Source organism: Neomonachus schauinslandi, chromosome 2, assembly GCF_002201575.2.
Source record: "Neomonachus schauinslandi chromosome 2, ASM220157v2, whole genome shotgun sequence".
Taxonomy (NCBI): domain Eukaryota; kingdom Metazoa; phylum Chordata; class Mammalia; order Carnivora; family Phocidae; genus Neomonachus; species Neomonachus schauinslandi.
In genome coordinates, this window is record NC_058404.1 from 168,516,136 (window position 1) to 168,538,144 (window position 22,009).

Consider the following 22,009-nt stretch of genomic DNA (forward strand, 5'->3'; position numbering starts at 1 on the left):
CCTACAAGTCAACAACCTTCTTCAGAACTGATGCTGATCAGTCTGAAATGCAAATGTGGGAAAGATCAGATTTGTCCTTTTCCTTTGACATGTGAAAATCAGTAAACCCTGACTTGCCAATAAAATGGTGTACTATAGAAAATACTAATTCTTATAGGCTTAATAGTCAAGCCTCATAATGTTTGGGTACAAAACAAGTACAAATTGGTACAAATTGGTACATATTTGTTTGGGTTTTGAGAAGTGCACTCCTTCTGCTTTCAAGTATATACAGTGGAAGGAACTTGAGCCAAGAAAGTAGAACCAGATAGAATCTCTTCGGTACTTTTTCTAGGGGTTTAAAATCTTAATTATTTGAGCAATGTTTACTTGCTCTTACTTTAGCTACATTAAGTACTTTATATTGTGTCAGACACTTGAGGAAGCACTTCACGTACATTATTTTATTTAATCCTTAACCACAGGTCACATATCTAGAAAATGGTAGAATTATGGAAAAATCAAGATTGCCTGATTGCAGAGATATGCTCTAACTGCCATGCTGTCCTACCCTTACTGTGAAATATAATATTCTATACCGAGTACTTTTCAGGGAAATCAACTGAAATGGTATAAGATGGCAAGACATGAGAGTGGTTTCATATTATAGCTCACTAGTTAAATAAAATTTCAGTAATCTCTTGTTACCAGTTGCATTTAGTAATTTCTTTTATTTAAAAAAAAAAGGATCTCGACATGCACTATGAACCCACAGACACTGCTGCTATGGCTCGAACATCTAATCTGAACGAGGAACTTGGCCAGGTAAACCGAATTTCTTGTTGATACGTTAAATCGGAAGTCAGATTCATTGTAATTTCTGCCATATGTGGCAACTTCATATGAATTGACAGCTCCTAATTTTCCATTATTTGAATAATCAGCATAAATACATGTTAGTACGTAATTATCATTTTTAGTAAATGAAGTTTTAAAAACCTTATTATGTAAAACCTATTTTGCTCTCAGATAAGGTATTGCGCTAAGGGATTTCCTTCAGTATATAATCTGGTTACTAGTCAAGTATTGGCTATTTTTGAGTGATAAACCCTCAGTATTAAAATTGCTCATAGCTTTTGACCAGAAAGGAAGAAAAAATTAACTTGATCACTGATGCTGTGTAAGTCAAGTATGAAAGTAATCAAACAGGAATTTTAGATTCATAATTTACACTGTATTCACATATATGTGTATCTTTGTAATGCATATTTACATACTAGCTCAGGAAAAATTCTTATTCTGTATTTTTGCCATTTGGTAACTTTTACTTTTCAAAATAGCATTTCGGCCAGAATTATCCTTTTTCTTACCAATGCGGATGTTATATGAAGTTGATTGCACAAGCCATTACTAATTCTGCAATTGTTAACGTTGAGAAATCCCAGTAGATGTTTTAGTGCTCCATAAATGTTAAGTAACAGTAGTTGCACTTTCTAGTGGAAATTCCAACTATGTCAAGGCAGATTTCTGGATGGCTGCAGTTTTTCTAACCATCTTGATAGTCTTTACTGTTCATACATGAAATGATTCATTGCTAAAGTACTAAAATAAAAAAAAGTTGAAAATATTCCTTAATGTGAAGAAAATCATCAGTTAATGGCATTCATTGTGCCCCTATTAATATAACAAGATTGATAAATTATTTAAGGGGTATTTTCCCCCTCTGTGAGAGACTGGCATAAAAAGACTTCTGAAATTTTAACGAGAAATTTTAAACTTTTTTTTAGGTAAAATACATATTTTCTGACAAAACTGGCACTCTGACCTGCAATGTAATGCAGTTTAAGAAGTGCACCATAGCTGGAGTTGCTTATGGGTGAGTTTTTTTTCCCTTTAATTAGAATGTGAAACACACATTTAATAAATGCTAATAGTTCGGTGTGTTTTGAGAATTCTTATTAGGGGAAATTTTTTTTAACATAAAAAGCCCCTGTTTTGACTGCAGCATACATGTATGTTTTGTGTTATAGTTTGAAGTTGTTTTTCATTTGGAATTACCTATGAGGTGGAGGTTCTACCCAGTAGTATTTCCAAGTTTAGAGTTGCTAAAGGTCTCTATCTGGCTCTGGTCATGAAGTAAAAATACAGTTCCCTCTACATTGCCATAGAGTTAGAGTACAATGTCGTAATAACATGCAGAGTGTCCAGTTTTCAAGTTAAAATACTGTTGTTTCTCTGATAGTTATCCCTTTAGTTTGTTTTTTCTTATACCATCTCTCCTCTTTGCAGTCACAGAGCAATCTAAATTTCTGATGGTGGGAAGGAGGTAGGAACATGAAACTCTTAAATCTAGGTTGTAACGAGTACCCTCAGAAACTTTTATCACGCTCCTGATGTCCTTTAGAATATGCTTGTTAAGAACCCTTTTATTTCTTTTTTGGAGTTATATTTACCTAAATCGTTCAAAAGCCTTCTTTTTGAAATACCTTTTTAGGATAATGTGAGAAAATTAATCTGTACATTTCCTAAAAGGACGTGATCAAAAGATGAAACTTTCCTTGGTTGGAGTGACCTTGACCATGACTATTATCAAATTTTCCAACTATCTTTATCTGTAAGTGAGACTGGGAAATACTGATCCCTTAGCCTTTGAAGCAAGGGCACTTGCGTTTGGGTTTTCTGGTGTGTACTCTTCCCCACTCCAAACCATAAGCGAGTATAAAAATAATGTATTGAATTTTGAAAATGCCTTAATTAAAATTATAAATAAATAACCATTTGGTAAAAAATTCTAAAAGCAAATGGTTACTCCAACAAGGGTCTACAAAGAGTAGATGGAGGCAGATATCCTTATTCTTTGGGTTAGCAGAGAGTGTGACTAAAATGGACTTCAAACTGTGTGTGTAAATGAAGCCGAAAAGACATTTGATTGAATGGCTTTTTCACACTTGCCAAGACGGGATGTTAATTTAAGAAGCACACTTACTGTTTCCAGGGCTGCGTGCCCATTTTGCATCTTTCCTCTTTATCTGAAACTCCCCCACCTCCCCTAGAAAAGGCTGTCCTTACTCCTCCCCGCCAATAGCTACCAGCCTTGTAATTTGGTTAGCTGCTGTGGAGGGGGTGATGCAGACACACTTTTTGACGTCATGCGTATTTGACAACCACAAGAGAAGGAAAGGCCTATTGTGATTCTTTTTATTATATATTTGTTGTATATAATACAACATTTGTTGTATTATACTTGCTGACAGATTTATGAAGATTGTTTTTACAGAAATTCTGCATCGACAAGTGAATTTGAGAGCGGTCTGTTTGATACTTGACATCCTTTTTTTATTTTGCCAGTTTCCAATTGAACAAGCAAGTTCCTTCAAATGATCAAATATTGATTGTGAAATCAGAACAGAAAGCTAGAATGAGATCTAGCCTCTCTCCTGCATTTTTCCAAGTTTTTTCCTTCTTCTTGCAACAAGCCCTTAAACACTTCCGGGCAGTAGTTCTAAAGAATAGTGTTCTTTCTGTATCTATTGGTGATATTATCATTAACAACCATTATATGATAGGGTGGGTTTGAGGTTGGTAAATATTAAAGTAGTATTAAGCGTTAAAAACTGTCATCATTTATATTAAGTTTCCAGGAAAACAAATTTCCTCTTGGGCAAATAACATCTCTTAATATTGAGGTGCAGCCATGAGACATGACCTCTAGCCTCGGCTTTGTCACTCGTCTACCATGTAACTATCAATAATTCCTTTCAAATATTCCAAACTCCTTAAAATGAGGATAGTGAGATAAGATGATCTCTAAAGTTGTTTTCCAGGTATAAAATTCTAGATATAAAAAAAACATACATGAGAGACTATGGACTCTGAGAAACAAACTGAGGGTTCTAGAGGGGAGGGGCATGGGGGGTGGGGTAGCCCGGTGATGGGTATTAAAGAGGGCACGTTCTGCATGGAGCCCTGGGTATTATACGCAAACAATGAATCATGGAACACTACATCAGAAACTAATGATGTAATGTACGGTGACATAATAAAATAAAATTAATAAAAATAAAAGCATGTTTTATTAGAAATAAAAGGTGTTCCTTTGTTTGCAAATCTTAACTATATAGACAGAAATATATTTCTTTCTTGGGTGATATATCATGTTTTTGAAAATACCAGAAGCCTTGCTGAGTGAAGCGAGTTGTTAAACTGCTTCCAGTAATCATGTAGTGTTGTGTATGTGCGTTTAGGATCCTTAACCCTGATTTTTTATCAACATCCCCTCCCCCAAACATCCTGATGGACATTTGGAATGTCAGCATTGTATTGTAGAGAGTGGTTGATACAGGAAGTTGTTGATACAGGAGACTTCAGATGCTTAGGTGTTTACAGTAAGAGACACACCACTATTCGTTAATTCCACCAAACTCAGCAAGACAAGTAATTACTGTCAACCATCTTTCTGTGGGAATTTCCTCTGGCCACTCTTGGGTTATCGGAAGCCAGACAGGGTAATAACACGGTTTTGCAATCCCCATTTGCACTGTAGCAGTGTTAACACTTGTTTAATATGGGGAACTATTATGCACACGAACCTTCAACTCTAACAGAAGAAAGCATGGTGTTTATCCCCCCAGGATAAACCAGGATAAAGGAGAACACCCCACATTTTCATAAACTAACACATGCCTTTGGGGTTAAAAATTCAGAACTGATCCTTGTTCAACATTTTTTAAGAAGTAAGATAAAGCCTAGTTTTACCCTAGGTAGAGTCAGAGGTGAGTTCTGTTGGCTTTTATGGGTTTGAGAACAAGACTTGAAGTGTCTTCATTTTTGCCTAGTATTCCTTAGGTTTGTAAGAAGATAATATTTAACATTTAAAACAATGCTTCAAAATTTAATCTTGGTAATTTTTCCCTCATTTCACATAACCATTGCCCGAATTGGATTCATAATGGGCAACAAAATAAAGATTTGTACATAATTAGCAGCGATGATTATTTTGTAGAGTTCAACTTTGTCAGAGATACTACTGTGTTTAAACTTACTAGTTTGTTTCATTAGATCTTTCTTTGATTAAATGTAAATTGATGTCATTTGTAAATTTAACTTATTACAAACTAGAAACTCTACTGTTAAACATTTGTTAAAGTATCATTTCAGCAGATTCCTTCCTGTAGGAAATGAGTCAGTTTTATCAAAGTAAATGGAATACCAGGAATGGGTAAGGAGGCTTTTATGTTCACTGGCTAGGACTCTCAATACAGTGAATAAATATAATAGGCTATAATCCTAAGTGTAATCTTTGTTGGTAATTTGGACCTTATTTAGAATGAGGTGATGAGCTAGGCAAAGCTTTACACAGTACAGTCTCTAAAGTTAAAAAAAAAAAAAAAATTCTAGTAAGCCAACTAAAGAGTGATTTTTGTTGTGTTGGTCATTTAATCAAACATTTCATTGACATTTTCCCTGTAAGTAAAAGGTGAATTTTCTTAAAAGCAATCTCTATGTATATATGAATATGATATATGAACCGCTTAACATGACCATATTTTGTTTAGTAATATGTTTGCTGAAAGGATCAGTACTTCAAACTGAGAAGAGGTTCATCACAAGAAACCTCACAATTACCATAAAACTTAGCCCCGAGGTCTAGATTATAACCAACAAATTTATCTTACTGCCCACCATGGTAAGAGCTGGGTAAACACCATTCTTTTGTTTATTTATATGCTTCAACAAATATTTTTATCTCCTTCTGTGTATGTGGCACTTTGTTAAATGATGGGATTGTAATGAAGAGCAAAGTTCACGTGGTTTTTGCCCTCCTAAAATTTATAGTCTAATTGGGGGTTAATGGATGTTAATTAAGTAATCAAAGATAAAACACAGTACAGAGGTCCACGTGAGTCTGTGATGGGGATTTGATCAAATCAGGCAGGTCAGGGACTGCTCTGTAAGACAGTGATGCTTGAGCTGAGACGTAAGAATGGGTTTGATTAAGTGAAGAACTTCCCAGGCAGATACAGCAGTATGGACATGCACACAAAGGCAAATGACCAGAGAGCACATATACACCAGAGCTGCCCCAGCAGCAGTCCTGGGGAAACTCATGCAGACAGGTGCAGTAACAGGTGTGTGGGTCTCCTGCTGCTCATCACATTCTGAATAGCATTTGCCAGGGCTGGACCCGACCCAGGAGAAGGGACCCTGAGCCTTGAGCTTTGCGTTTTTTAAGCTATATGACTTGAGATGCACTTGCCCCTCCCCTGATGTGAGATCGGGTACTGCCATCCAACTTAGCAGATCCTTAGCACAGTGTTTTTGCTTGGGTAGCACTGGCCCTCCCCTGGTACAGTCCGGGGTGGGAGGGAGGGGGGTGCGGCTAGAGTCCAAGCCTTGAGGTTGATCAGAAGTGATTGCCTTCAGCGCTGGGCTGCAGTCAGTTTCTACAGAGTTTTGCAATAGGTCATCATTTTTTCTGGGAGTCCAGCCCACAGGTGGCTTGGTTAGCCCTTCCTCTCAAGCATCAACAAAAGTCATTTGGTGCAAGAGAGAATAGTGAGTAGAGGGGACTGCCTTCATTGGGACTAAAGACAGTGGATACTGTCCTGGAGGCGGTTTCATGCTTTGGAGGTGGAAGAGGTGCCTTCAAATGATGAGGCTTGTGTCATAGCCAGTTTGGTGGAAGGCTAGAGGGAGTGGGATGGACACTGAGGAAGTGAAAGGACTTCACTGAAAACTCTGTCAGAAACAATGAATGACTCTACGTTTACATTACTGAACTCTGCATTTTTTAAACTCTATTGATAGCTAATAAATTTATTTATTTATTTTTTATATATTTATTTATTCATGAGAGACAGAGAGAGAGGGAGAAGCAGAGGGAGAAGAAGGCTCCCAAGGAGCAGGGAGCCCGATGCGGGACCCGATCCCAGGACCCTGGGATCACGACCTGAGCCGAAGGCAGACGCTTAACCATCTGAGCCACCCAGGCGCCCCGCTAATCAATTTAATTTAAAGAAAAAATATTGAACGGTCATATATAGTGAAAGAAATGAGAGATAAGAAAAGCTTTTCTGGCTGCTAAGAGAGTAGATCTTAAATTTTCCCACCAGACACACACACACACACACACACACACACACACACAAAAATGGTAATTATGTGACAGATGGAGGTGTTAGCTCACACTGTGGGGGTAATCATATCACAGTATATAAGTGTATCAAGTCATCATGTTGTATACCTTAAACTTGTGCAGTGTTATACATCAATTATATCTCAACAAAGCTGGAAAAAATTTCAACAATATAAAGAAAAATAGAATAAATACATAAAGAAAAGAAAATCTGCTCTGCCATGTATCTTCTGACTGAATACATGAGTGGCTCGTTGAAACAAAAGCTATATACATCAGTCAGACTTTTCCCATTGCTCAAATGAGCTAAAGGATGAAATTAGAATTATTGATGAATGTGTTCTCTGTTTGAGATAACAAATGGCTCAATGAGTGATTATAGTTTAAGTGAAAAATTTTGAGGATCAGTTAATCTTTTAAAATGTGGTTCCTTTTAATTATAGAAATGTAATTAACTTTTACTTTAATATACTTGTTTAAAGACCCATTACTCTATGGTAGTCAAATTTATTTCTAAAATGTACTTGGCAAATTTTGTCAGTGATAGTTTGTTCCTAGGTATTAGTATGTTTGTTTCATTAAAACACTTTATTCTGATGATATAATATGTAATTAATTTTCCATTGGTTTTAGCATGTATTTAAACCTCTAGGTTAAAATATTTCTTAGTGAATATTGAATTCTAGGAATAAAATGAGTAAATTCCATGGTCAAGAGGCAAGTTGGCTATCCTGTTACAGAATAATTTTGTAAACCTGCTCAGTTACCATAAATTGTGTTCTACTTACTATATTAACTGCCATTCTTTCAGAATCAACTAAAAGTTCATTTTCTTGACTTTTTCAATATCCATCTTTCAGTACTTCCCTTATTCATGCTTTTGTTTCCAGCCTTTCTGTGATGATTTTGTCCTCTCTTTCTGCCCCTCCTCTTGCTTTCTGAAGCCATGTCCCTGAACCTGAGGATTATGGCTGTTCTCCTGATGAATGGTAAGCTGCATGGACCTTTCTGTCTCATTGATTCCTTTAAAAGGTTTGCATTTTATTGCTTTGATAAACACATTTCACTACTTTGGGGGGGGGGAAGCATTATTGATCAGGTAGGATAAGGGCTATAAAGAATCTATTTCTTGAAATCCAGTGAATATCCTTGATTTCCTATTGCATAACCTTTAGTCATTTTACAAACATTAGGTTTAATGGTTAGGCTTGCTAGAGTTTTACATTATGTATCTATAATAAAGTCTGTAATGATCAACTTGGGGTCCCTGGGCTGTGAACTAGCTAAGATTTGTTAGAGCTCAAGAAGTTTTATGTTTTATAGCTCAGCACTGCCACCTTCTGCTGCAATTTATATACTCTACAGAGCCACAAAAAGATGCTACTGAAACCTACCCAGAAGTGGAAATTTCCTTTACATCTCTTTTCATTAGTTTAGTAAATCTATTCGGGGGCTAGAAAATGAACATTTTTAAAAATAAATGTCTGGAACAAATGTTGGAAGACTATGCTACCAAGGACTAAAGTTAACTGGAATATAAATAATTATAGAATTATTAAAGATGGCATTTTAATTTCCATATTTTTGAGGGGGGTTGTTTGTTTTCCCTTAAAATCCCCCCTCCATGGATTTACATTTTGATTTAGAACTGTATAAGTTTATTTTGATATTCTCTAACTCATCATGATTTGGTGGCCAATGAAACTTCAGAAAACAGATTCTTTTAATGCTGGTAACTATAGAACACATTATGGCTTTAAAAGTGGTTATATTTTTATTTTCAGGTTATACGTGTGTTTTATGATTTGGCCACATTTCCAATATGCATGGAAGTCCAATAACATCATTTAATATTTTTCAACTTGAATTTTATTTCAATAAAGTGGAGATTTGATAACAATTTGCAGCAAAACTCATACCTATAATAATGACAGAGGCAGCTGTTTGATTCGTGTGGTAACTGATGAGTCATCACATTTAAGCTCATTGCTTGGAGCATCATCCAGCTTCGACACCTACACACAACTGAATAATTTTTAGCATTTTTAAAAATATTCCAAAGCTTCTTACTGCTGGTGGATAATTCAAGTTTAATGCAGTAGCTATTCCCTTTTATTTAATCCTTCAAGAATGTAGTAAAATTTTGTGACTATTTTTTTCTGTAACATTAATATAATTCTATTAATTGTAAATACTGTTCATTAGTATAGAATTAATACACGATTTTTCTAAGAGAACTCTTATTCTTAAGAGAAGGAAATTACCTTTAGCATATTTTCATTAAGAGTGAATGAAAATGTAAAAAATCGTTGTTTATTTACTCGGGTCATTTAAAATATCCTACTTTCTATAGAGATTGTTTTGTGACTTCTACCACCTTTGGAAAAAGAGGACATTATATTATCTAGTTAAGATCTCTTTGTAAAACACCCTTTTGGAAAGTACTACTTGAGCTTCTGTTCTGTCCTGGCCATCTGCCATGGTCAAAGATGCAGACTTTGGATTCTGACCACCCAAGTTCACATCCTTATCCTACTTGTGACCTTGAAAAAGTTACCTAATCTCTCTGCCTGCCTGTCGTCCTCTGGTAGAATGTGGACATCATAGGGAGGTTGTGAAGATTGAGTTCTGTTTTTATTTTTATTATTTTTTTAAGATTTATTTATTTGAGAGAGTGTGTGTGCATGTGAGCAAGGGGGCGGGGCAGGCAGAGGGAGAGGGAGAGAGACTCTCAAGCAGGCTCCATGCTGAGCACAGAGCCCAACTCGGGGCGATCCTGACAACCCCGAGATCACGACCTGCGCTGAAACCAAGAGTCCCATGCTCAACCAACTGTGCCACCCAGGTGCCCCAAGTGAGTTCCATTTTTAAAGTGCTTAGAATAGTGTCTAGACATAGTATACTCACAGAGAGTGTTAGCTTTGGTGTCTCTCACTCAATCCTCGTGATATATTTGAAGAGTTGTGATTGACATGACCATATTAAAATTGGTGAAATTTAGGCAAAGAAGCTAATAAGTAACTTGTCCCAAAGTACACAACCAGGAAACATGAAAGCCAGATTATAAAGTAGGTGCTGGTCACTTTATGTCCTACAGATCTTAAAGAACTTTATATGCTTTTAGAGCACAAAATACCTTTACCATTTCAGTCATTTTTTTTTTCTTGTTAAGGTAGCAAGAGCAGGTACAGTTTAACTGACTTGAGAAAAGTTAGCACAGGGAGCAAAATTTTGCACATTCATACATCTGGCATCTCCCCGAACCCCTCATCCAGTTGATTTCATTTTGCCAAGGAAACCAAGATCAAAAGTGTGATCCTGAAAAGAAAAAAGAAGAAGGAAAAAAAAAGTGAGATACTGGTTGAATCCTATGCTGTAGGCATATGACCACATCTTCATGGTGCTGGTCTTCAGGGATAAATTAGAGAATATAGATGACTGTATAAATCCAAAATCAAAGTTCATGCCTGTCTGTCAGCAGCTTCACATTTCAGTGTGAAGTTCATTAAATTCCATACATAAAACCTGTAGCCTGTATACATTTTACTGCCCTACCGAACCATATTCACCACAAAAATGTCAAGATTAAAAAACATATAATATTTAACACTTAAATGTGTACAGATTATTTTATATTTAGTGGAATTTGAAGGCAAACCTGTGATACTCTCTTGAGAGTATTTTCAAACATACCCTCTTGACATTAAAGATAATTGGATGATGGCTGTAGCTTTACTCGCTTAAATATATTAGTATAAAATAGTTTACAGAGATAAGATCATTCCCCAACCAGTAGCTACTTACTCCAAAATTGGTATGGTTTTCTTGTTATTGTCAACTACCCATAAGCTAACATACAACCTTACAGATTCATTCTTTCCTATTAAAAATCTACCATTGGAAAAAAGATCTGCTTATTCTCAGCATCCGTGTAGCCCTTAAGATGTGATTGTTTTCAGGGGCGCCTGGGTGGCTCAGTCGGTTAAGCGTCTACCTTCTGCTCAGGTCACGATCCCAGAGTCCTGGGATCGAGTCCCGCATCAGGCTCCCTGCTCGGCGGGGAGCCTGCTTCTTCTCCCTCTGCCCTGCCGCTCCTCCTGCTTGTGCGCTTGCTCTCCCTCTCTCTCTCTATTTCCCTCTCCCTCTGTCCCTCTGACAAATAAATAAAAGAAAATCTTTAAAAAAAATAAAACAAATAAAATTTAAAAAAAGATGTGATTGTTTTCAGCTATATATTTCCATAGACATTTTTTTCTTTTCCTAATGCTTACTGTGGGAAATTTCAAGCATAAACAAAAGTAGACAGATTACCCTTTCACTTACTTCCATAATACGCACCCAAATCCAATGTCATCTATACCTCTCCCTCACCATTATTTTGAAGCCAATCCTAGATAACATATTTGTTTTTCTTAACTATTTAATATAGAGTCCATACTGTTCTGATATATTTTTTGAAGTTAATGCTAGTGATGTTGATTCTCCAAAAAGGATTTCCTTAATGTGTTCCGTGCTTAGTCATTTCACTGTGGTTTTTAGTATTATCATAGTATCAGTGGATAGTACTATTTTCTGGTCTTATTTATTTTCTCATTTCATCCTGGTCTATAATTATGTATGGAATGAGTGGTATTTATTTTTTCTGCTATAACAGCTAGACTCATGAAAACATCCTTCCAGGTGTGACTGTATAATAATGAGATCTAACGCATCCAAATTAATGTTAGTCTTCAAAGTAGTCACGTTGACAGCTAATTTATTTATTTCAATGATGCAGCCATTTCACAGAATGTTTTTGGAATACCTCTTTTGTAATTGCCTTCAGAAATACTTTGAGCCACACAGAAAAGCAGGTCTTAGGACTTTGGTTAAAACCGATGTCTAACAAAAATATTATTGAATTCGATCACTTGTTTATATTCTTGGACTTGACATGACTCTGGATAACAAAGTCATTCCTAAAAATCAAATCTTCCTCTAAGGGATTTTGATTTGCAACCAATAGCATCATTTGAAAGCAGGAGGTGCAGATCCTTTCAAAATATGGTGCTTTACAGCCCCACTAAGTTTTACCTTCCAGTGTGAACATGGGTGTAGTATGTGTGTGTGCATAATGTATACATCTATTTTATGTGTAGGCTGTGCATCTATTACAGGTGGCTGACATGGATTTTGTTTCTTGTCTTTAATTTTTAATTTAAATTTGATTTAAGTTCATAATGCATTAGCATGTTGCAAATTCCAAGGGTGTAAAGAGGGGAAGGTTTTTCTCCCTTCCCTGTCTTGGAGAACTCCTCTCCCCTCCCAGAGGCAGGCAGTGTAAACAATTTCAGATGTATCCTTCCAGATCTGTTCTACACATATACATGCATGTGTTTGTTTTCTCTCCTATATTTACAGAAAGTGAAGCATACTATACGCCCTGTTTTGTACCAGCTTTTCTTTTCACTGTGCGTCTTTGAGATCAGCCCAAGATCAGAAGAGCTTCCTGTTTTTTGTATAGCATTTGCTATGTGGATGTACCACAATGTTTTAAAGCAACATCCTTCATAGTACTTGAGTTATTTCTAATCTTTTGCTATTAAAAAAAAAAAAAATGTGCTGCAGGGGCACCTGGGTGGCTCGGTTAGTTGAGCATCTGACTCTTGGTTTTGGCTTCGATCGTGATCTCATGGCTCCTAAGATCAAGCCCCGCATTGGGCTCTGTGCTCGGCAGGGAGTCCGCCTCAAGATTCTCTTCCCTCACCCCCTCCCTCCACTCACGGACGCATGCGTGTTCTCACTCTCTCGCAAATAAATCTTTTTAAAGATGTGCTGCAAAGAATGAATTTGTGCATACAACATTTTGCACCAGGTAGATAGCTACTATAAATTCCTAGAATTGGAATACCTGGACCAAGGGGATACATGCATTTTAAATTTTGGTAGAAATTGCCTAGTTGTTGTTCTTAGAAGTTTTGCCAATTTTCATACTCAGCAATGGTATGATTTATCTTTTTCATAATCACAACGGCACAGAATTGTCAAATTTATTTCTGCTAAATTGATGCAGTCATTTCTCTCATTATTGGGTAAACTGAAGTTTGTATTTAAAGGCACTCATATTTCCTCATCTCGTTGTTGGGCTGCATTGTTGATCTTTTTCATATTGCTTTCTATGAGTTCTTTCTGTCTTAGGGAAACTAACCTTCATTATATGAATTGGAAAGTTTTTCCCAGTTTTTGTTTGGCTTTTGATTTTGCTTGCAGTAGTTTTTGCTATGCAGAAATGTTTTAGCTGTATACAGTCAGATTTATCTGTTTGTTTTGTTTTCTGGATTATGTGTGATACATAGGCTTTTTCCACTCTTAAGTTATTTTTTAAATTTTCCCATATCTTAATTTTTATTAAATTGTACATCCATCTGGAGTTTATTTGGCTTAAGGTGAAAAGTATGGATCCAACTCTTTTTTCTTTTTTTCTAATGATTCCTTGGTTGACATGAATTTTGAATTTAAAAAAATTTCAAGGTCCCCATACTGTCATGTATGAAAATAGGTAATACTGATTAAACCATATACATTCTGAATTTTCTGTTAATTTTTAATGCCATGGGGATTCTTCATTTTTTTGTATAGTCAGGAAATAATTATTTACACTGTATCATAGTTTTTAAATCACCCAGCAAGAAGCTACCATTTATATGGTATTGTGGACTACCTGCTCCTTGTTCTCCTTACCCTTAATGTTACCCTCCCTATCTTATCCCTTCTTGCAAAACACCATCATTTCTTTTGTCTCTTTGTGTGCATAGTGCCTCTTGAAAATTTCTACGGAAAAATCTAACAAAATGTTGGTGTTGGCTTGCATTTGTATAAAATATATATAAAGCTTATTGCGCAGTTTGCAAATTCATAATTTTGTCAACGGATTTTAAATGATCACTTTTACTTTTAATCCAGTTGGTTCTTATTTTGAAATGACACGAGCATCCTAATTTTATCTGTTTACATTTACTAAAAGTGAACATTTTGTAAGATTTTAGAGAGGAGTGGTGAAAGCTCCATGCCTGAGTTATCCAACCCAGGCTATGTGGATTAGCAGATGAGTTGCTTATGGTTTTTATGATCTTGGAAAAGAAGTCACTTTCTGAGTGAAGAGTCCTTATTTAACATTATTCATGGTAGAAGCTTCATTGGTAAATGGAGGGTGGATTGTGTCCATGTAAAGATTTCAGTTGCATATCTAGTGTTATTTGTTATAAATACATTTGAAAGTTATATCTATTATGGTAACTGTGATTTATGAGATAAAAGGGTTTCTGGTGAGATTAATTAGACATATCTTCAGATTTGTGAAGGCTTTTAGTCTGGAATTCTTTGGAAAGAAAATAGACCTCCACATGCAAGATGTTACTGTGATTATTCCTTGACATTTCAATTTATCTAACAAATAAGAGGGAATGTATAACTAAGAACCATTAATGAATACATTTTAATAATAGGGAGACTTTATGGAGCCCCAGTAATAAACTGTTTTTAAGAAATGATAGTATTTGGAGGAGAAATGTATGCGAATTTTTTGAGTTCCCATTGATAAGTCATTTAAAAGATCTTGGATTTTTCCCTCCATCTTTAAAACTAGAGAAAGAGTAATAACGTGTTTATTCTGCCTCCTAGGGATGTTTTGAGAATTCAAAACTACTGCATGCTAATGAAGATGTACTGTTTTACAGTCCTCAATTAATAGATCAAACTACTACATGTAAATAAAGATGTATCTTATTATAAATGGTCTAACTTCCTTCTTTGGTTATATTTCATTGATACTGTGTATGTTTAATTATTTCAGATTCTTTTTTTCTTCAGTGATTTCTCCTTCCTTTCAAACTGCTGGCTTTAAAAATATGAAACTCTTGATATTTGGCACTTTGGCATTGATAATACTCTGTAACTGTAAAAATTATGATCAAAAGCTTTCTGGGCTACCACTATTTAGTTTTGGACACATTATTTTTCCTTGGTGAATTAATTCTAGAATTTTCTTCTATGCACAAAAGCTTAGATGTATATATTTTCACTGAACATTGCAAAGTACACCCTTTGGGTTTGACATTCCCACTTACGTGTTCCATGTTCTTCCTTTTAATCTCAACATTTTGGTATTAAATTGCATGACCATGAGATTCGTCATAGCTAGATTATAGAAGCAATTCTGACTCCATTTATTTCATATGACGTACATAAGTGTTTGCTCACCTGAAGATAGCCCCAACACAAAAAATCCCGTACGTTTTTATGATTTGTTCTTATATGTGCAGAACAAATGTGATATATACATAAATATATCAGATATTTCTTATTGATAGATGTTGATAAAATATATATAAGGCTTATTGCTCATATTTTTATATTCCATATAATCATGTAATGTTAGTCACTACAAATAAAGATTTCTCATTGGCTAAAGTAAAAGAATTTTTTTTTATAATTACTTTATTCTCAAATTCTAAAAACTTGAAAAAAATTATGGAAATAGAAATTCACCTCTAGGTATTTTAGCAGTGTTGTTACTTTTTTAAAAGTCTTTTTAAGCTTCATGTGGCTACAATGTAATTCCACCACTCCAGAAAAATGAGCTGTAAAGTACTATTTTTTTATTACACTGCGGAAGTCTATCACATTTTAGAATGCTTAAAAATAATGTATGGTTCAGTTATGAAATCTATGGCATCTTATCTAGAAATGCAGACTAAATTATATTTAATCTATTAAAGGTTTGCAGGCATAATGATTTACTTAAAAAGTAAGTTACAAATAGATCAGTGGCTTATATAAATGAACCAGGTTTGCTCCATTTTCTCCTTCAGGCAGAGCTCACAGTTTGGAGACGAAAAAACATTTAGTGATTCGTCATTGCTGGAAAACCTCCAAAATAATCATGTAAGCAACATAAAACTATTATATTTTTGTTAATGAGTGAAAGCTAATGAGTAACTCTCAATTATCTTCCATGTTTATATATATTTTTTTAGTTTCGTGATTATTTTTGATACTTACCAAAATCTGTTATTGTTAAATCCTTTTTACTTGGCCCACACAAATTCATGGCTGTTAGGAATTTAGTTTTGAAATTCTTGTTAATCAATATTCTGTCTTTTCAAAGTATCTTATATTAAATAATTAATAGAATTCTGTTTGTATAGAACAGCTCACTATTCACCATTTCAGACTATCTGTGGAAATGAATTACGTGCTCAAAATGGTACGCCAGTGCCCAATCTATACAAAAAAAACTCCGGAAATTTCCATCCAATGTGACCATTGTACTTATGAAGTTACTGACACTTACTAAAATTCCATCAGATCAAATGGTATGGCTTCCTAGAGTTTTAACCCCAGAACCTTTTCTCATCATCACTTCAAGCTCAAGATGTCAAAACTTAAATTCGAACTCATTACCTCAATAAAACTCCTTGAGCACAGGTAACTTACTAACCTGTGTCCCTGGGTGGAGTTCTAGCAAGGTGTTCTTACAGGTACTTTTTGTATCCTTTCTTCTTAAGACAGCCTTCTATAGAATATGAGGTTCAGGATCCACAAGACCTAGACCACCTCTTCCCTCTGCGTTCTCAGGTTCAAATTGCTCCATCACCTATTTTAATTCTCTTTCTAGGAACTTAAGAGATGCTTTGGATACCTCCTTTAGGGTCCATCTCTAGCTCTCTAGAATGGCCAAGCCCTTGTCAATAGTGACTTCTGGAATATATCCTAAATGTCTTCTTTACTTCATGCTCACTTTCCCTCCCTAGTCCAGACTGCTAGCGGGCCCTTGCCAGTTTCCCTGTATCCATCTTTGTTCCCCTCCAGTTCTTGTTGCACATGGTAACAGGAATGATGGACATGGACATCAAATCCCCTCACTTCCCTGTTTAAAACCTTTCTCTGGGGGTGCCTGGGTGGCTCAGTTGGTTGAGCATCTGCCTTCGGCTTGGGTCATGATCCCAGGGTCGTGGGATTGAGCCCCGAGTCTGGCTCCCTGCTCAGCAGAGAGCCTGCTTCTCCTCCGTCTGCCCCTCCCCACTTTCGTGCTGTCTCTCAAATAAATAAGTAAAATCTTTAAAAAATAAAAATAAAAAAAAAAATGAAACCTTTCTCTGGCTTCCCTCTTACCTTACAGAGTTACATGGTCAGGCCCCTGCCCAAGTCACCAGCCTCACTTGAGCCACTCTTCCTTTCTTTCTCCTCAGGCCATACTGGCTTTTATTTTCTCAAACACACCTCATTCTTTCCTTCTATAGGATCTTTTCAGTCTTACCTGATTCCTGCTTGATGCAAAGCTCTTGGCTCAGTTCTTCATGAGGCTAAAACCTCAGCTTAAATCTCACATTCTCTTGAGAATAACCACAGAGTGGCCCAAATACATTACATGATGTTTGCACATTCTCTCCTTTATAGTCCTTTCACACCATAAGTAAATATTTGTGTCTTTATCTGTGTTCTGTCTTCCCCACAAGTTACACTTCACACAGCGGGGACCATGTCTGTTTTGTCTACTGTACTAACCTGAAAAGAGATTTTTCAAATAATGCTGTGATTTATCTTTCCAATCACTTCATTTGTTTTTCGGTTGGTTGGTTTGTTTGTTTTAGCCTAAGAGCATAGAAGAATATTTTTTATTTAATATTTACCTCCATCAGGAACCAAACAGCAAGATGTTTAATTTAAAAGATCTGGCTTCTGGGGCACCTGGGTGGCTCAGTCTGTTGGGTATCTGACTCTTGATCTCAACTCAGGTCTTGATCTCAGGGTCAGGAGTTCTTAAAAAGAAAAAAAAAAAAAAAAAGATCTGGCTTGTTTTCTCATATAAACTCAAAGTTCCTTGCAGAAAGGATCCACTTTTATGTCTTCCTCAGGCTGTAAGAATCCATTGCATTGTACACAGCAATAGCTCAACCAATTCTTTCTATTTAGTAAAACATGTATCAGGTTAAGGTTGTCATTTGTGGAGAGAGGAAGGACAAAGCATTACAGAGGAATCCCCTGCCATCATCACCCCAATACAAGATGGTGGAACCCCAGTAAGATCAGATGCCAAAAGTTTAAATCTAATCAGGAATTAGATCCAGATAAATGATCATTTTAGAATTTCTCTCCTATCTTCTGAGAACAGGATTTGATCTATCTACTTTTTTACACTGTGCTCTTTTCATTTGACACACCAAGTTGTTTTGTGTAAATGTTTGGAAAATGAATGAAAGAGTGTAAGAATGATTTTAGTTAAAAATATATTTTCTTCATAACAGATATTGGCTTCTTTGTTGTCTATAACCTCACACCTTCAATGCTTAACAGCTATAGTCTTAATAGACATGAACTAATGTTGCTGTCATTAGTGTCAAAATGTTTAAATGAAAAGGGTTGAATTATGTGTTTATTTCTTACAGCCAACTGCACCCATAATATGTGAATTTCTTACAATGATGGCCGTTTGTCACACAGCAGTACCAGAGCGAGAAGGCGATAAGATTATTTATCAAGCAGCATCTCCAGGTACTATAATGTATTTTTCCAGTGGAAAATTGTTCTGAAATTTGAGGTTGTCTAGAAAAAAATCAGTTTAATTTGAAAAAGTAAAATAACCAAGTTATGTTTTTTTAGATAATAAAAATGTATTTACTAATTAGAAGAAATGTATTTACTGATTAGAAAAAAACGGAATTAAATATATATGTTAAAATATATAACCTTATCTACATAATTTTTAGCATATGTCATAAATTGCATGTAAATTTGAATTTAAAAATTCACACAAAAAGTACTTTTTAATACATATAATAGGGTCTCCTCCCTTCTTTGAAAATAACCATTTTGCTTTCCTCTTCTGGAAATGATAATCAAGGAGCTTGTTGTGTATTTATTTGGATGAAGAAAGTTCACCATTTGAAAGGGATGCCATAAAATATGTATTGGCATGGTTATCAATATTTAATGCCTAGGTTTAATTTTAAACCTATTTTCACTGTAAAATTGGGCAATTTGATGATTGCAAGATTTTAGGAAAGAGGGACAGGAACATACTTTAAAAAACTTTGTTTTTAAGTGTTTTAACTGTATCTTGCACCTGTGATCTTGCAGAATGTACCAAATTCCTAAAAAGCAGAAGAAATGTTACGTCTCATATTGTTAGGATGGACACTATGTGAATGTTTCTTATCCCACACCCTACCCTCAGCAACTAGAAAGTTTGATATAATATGGTGATGAAAGTAATATATAATAAAATAAACATCAGTTCAGTTATATCCATTTCTTTTTTTTCTTTTTTTTCTTTTTTTTCCTTTGTCCAAGTTTCTCTTTTTTTAATTTGAGTAGAGTTGACACACACGTGTTACATTAGTTGCAAGTGTACAGTTTCATGCATTTATATCCATTTAAATTGAATCCTCAATTCGTATTTTTCTACATTCAGTGGTTTAGGAGGAAAAGCATAAAACATAAGACAATCTTGTGCATTTATTTTGAGAAACTTTTTTATAGAACATTCTGGACCAAGGGTACATTTAAATTCCTTTCTTAGGTGTGTTGACTAACAGTCAAATATGATTCCTGGTTCCCTACAAGTCTCAGAACCTTAAGATGAGTCTACTCGTTCCTTTGACATTGTCATATGATTTCAAAAGAAATGGATTTCAACAGGGACCAGAATAAACAGAATTTTAATTCTTTTAAAATTCAATAGAAAAACATAGTAATGTATTTCTGTTGTACTAGGGATAATTATTTTATCTCACCATGTATTTGCTTTCACCTTTTTTCCTAAAACAGATGAGGGAGCGTTGGTCAGAGCAGCTAAGCAACTGAATTTTGTTTTTACTGGAAGAACACCGGACTCAGTGATTATAGATTCAGTAAGTTATTTAGTTTTAAGTCTCTTTTTCATCAAAGTAATAACATGTGCATAACTTCAAAGATAAAATAATATCAAAGGATCATAATAAAATAGAGGTTCCCTACCCCAGAAGAAGCCACTTTATCTCTTTCTTCAGGCATTTATAAATGTCCTATTTTCAAAACCATATGTGATGAATGATATCTGTTTTGATTCTTCCATTTGAACATATCTACTGACTTTATCTTCTGTTATGTTAAATGAGGATTTCTCTCTCTTGATTCACTATCCCTTCCTGGAATATATATTACTATGTGACTGTATATTATTGTAATTACATTACAGCTTTTAGTGAAACAAGTATTCAGACCTAATTTTTAAAATATGCAAAAGAGTTGAACAAATATTTCAAAAAAGAAGATATATGAATGGCCACTGAGCACATGAAAAAAAAAATCATTAGTCATCAGTGAAATGCAAATTAAAATCACAATGAGATGCTATATACCCACCAAAAAGACTAAAATTAAAAACATTGCAGCACCAAATGTTAATGAGAATATAGAACTAGTGGAGGACCCATGTGTTGTTAGTTGATGTGTAAAATGGCATGAGCCCTTTGGAAAGCCTTTTAGAGTTTTCTAACACAGGTAAACATGCACCTGACCCAGCAATTGTACTCAGTTACCCAGGAGAAATGAAAGCTTGTGTCCACAAACAGATACCTCATGGAATGTTCACAGCAGCTTTATTTAGAGTAGTCAAACCCTGGCAACAAACCAAACATCCATCAGCAAGAGAAGGGGTAAGCAAATTGTGATACACACTTACAGTGTACTATCGAAACAATAAAGAGGAAGGAATTATGGATTCATCAACAACATGGATAAATCTCAAAAACATTATGTTGAGCAGAAAAAGCTAGACACAAAGGAGTGCATCCTCTGGAGAGCAGACAAAAGTGATTATGGGAGTAGAATTCAGAACCGTGGTTGTCCCAGGGTTAGGGAGCAGATGGATTAGAGGAGAGCAAAAGGAATTTATGGGGTGATGGGAATGTTCTACATCTCGATGAAGGTGGTGGTTACACAGTTTTGTAAACGACACAGTTTCCACCAAACTGTGCATTTAGTGTCTGTGTCCTTTTTGTATATAAGTTGCATTTCACTAAAAAAATCATGATTTAGTGTTTTTTGTTTTGTTTTGTTTTTAATTTTTTTTTTTAAGATTTTATTTATTTGAGAGAGAGAGAATGAGAGACAGAGAGCATGAGAGAAAGGAGGGTCAGAGGGAGAAGCAGACTCCTTGCTGAGCAGGGAGCCCGATGCGGGACTCGATCCCGGGACTCCAGGATCATGACCTGAGCCGAAGGCAGTTGCCCAACCAACTGAGCCACCCAGGCGCCCCATGATTTAGTGTTTGTTATTTTGCCTGTACAAGTATACACAGTTGAACATTGTTGTATTCAGGATTTTTTTCCTTTCTTTAATTTTATGTTTCCTAATATAAATTATTTCCTGAAGATAATTTTTCCTTTATTTCCTAAAGATAAGTCCCTTACCTTGTTTTGTTTTTTTTTTTCAATTGCTTCATTTTCTTTCTACCTATTAGTGATTGTTCCCGTATCTTCTTAGTACACTCTAAGTCACACCAGGTAATCTGTCAGTTGGCAGTTCTTACCTTGAGACATGCCCATCCATGGCTCTAGAAGTTCACCATTCTTTTCGGTCCATGCCGTCTTTGTTCTAAGGCCTTTTTCTACAACACTGGGAATCCCTTTTGATTTTCTTCTGTTTGGGACTATTTGCTGTGTCTCAAATCTTCTTTCCTAGTGACCTTCCCTGTTTTGACAGAACACATTTCATGTTTGTTTCTTCAGGTTAAACAGTCATTCCGGAAGAAGAAGACACAGTAGTGATAGCCCTCATTAAGTCCAGCTCCTGACTCTTGGGCTCTGAGATGCACTGGTTGATGGGTCACCATTTTGTTCATGGTTGTCATCCTGGAATTGCTTTATCATCTTC

At 35.5% G+C, this 22,009-nt stretch overlaps 1 protein-coding gene across 1 annotated transcript in view; it reads left to right on the forward strand.

Annotated features, from left to right (window-relative positions):
* Nucleotides 1-22,009, forward strand: part of ATP8A1 (ATPase phospholipid transporting 8A1) — a 222,138-nt gene that overhangs the window by 78,135 nt on the left and 121,994 nt on the right. The window contains exons 13-18 of the mRNA XM_044912996.1: nucleotides 727-804; nucleotides 1,767-1,855; nucleotides 8,059-8,103; nucleotides 15,964-16,036; nucleotides 18,541-18,646; nucleotides 19,922-20,004. Coding sequence (XP_044768931.1) covers nucleotides 727-804; nucleotides 1,767-1,855; nucleotides 8,059-8,103; nucleotides 15,964-16,036; nucleotides 18,541-18,646; nucleotides 19,922-20,004 — 474 coding nt within the window. The remainder of the gene's footprint in view (nucleotides 1-726; nucleotides 805-1,766; nucleotides 1,856-8,058; nucleotides 8,104-15,963; nucleotides 16,037-18,540; nucleotides 18,647-19,921; nucleotides 20,005-22,009) is intronic.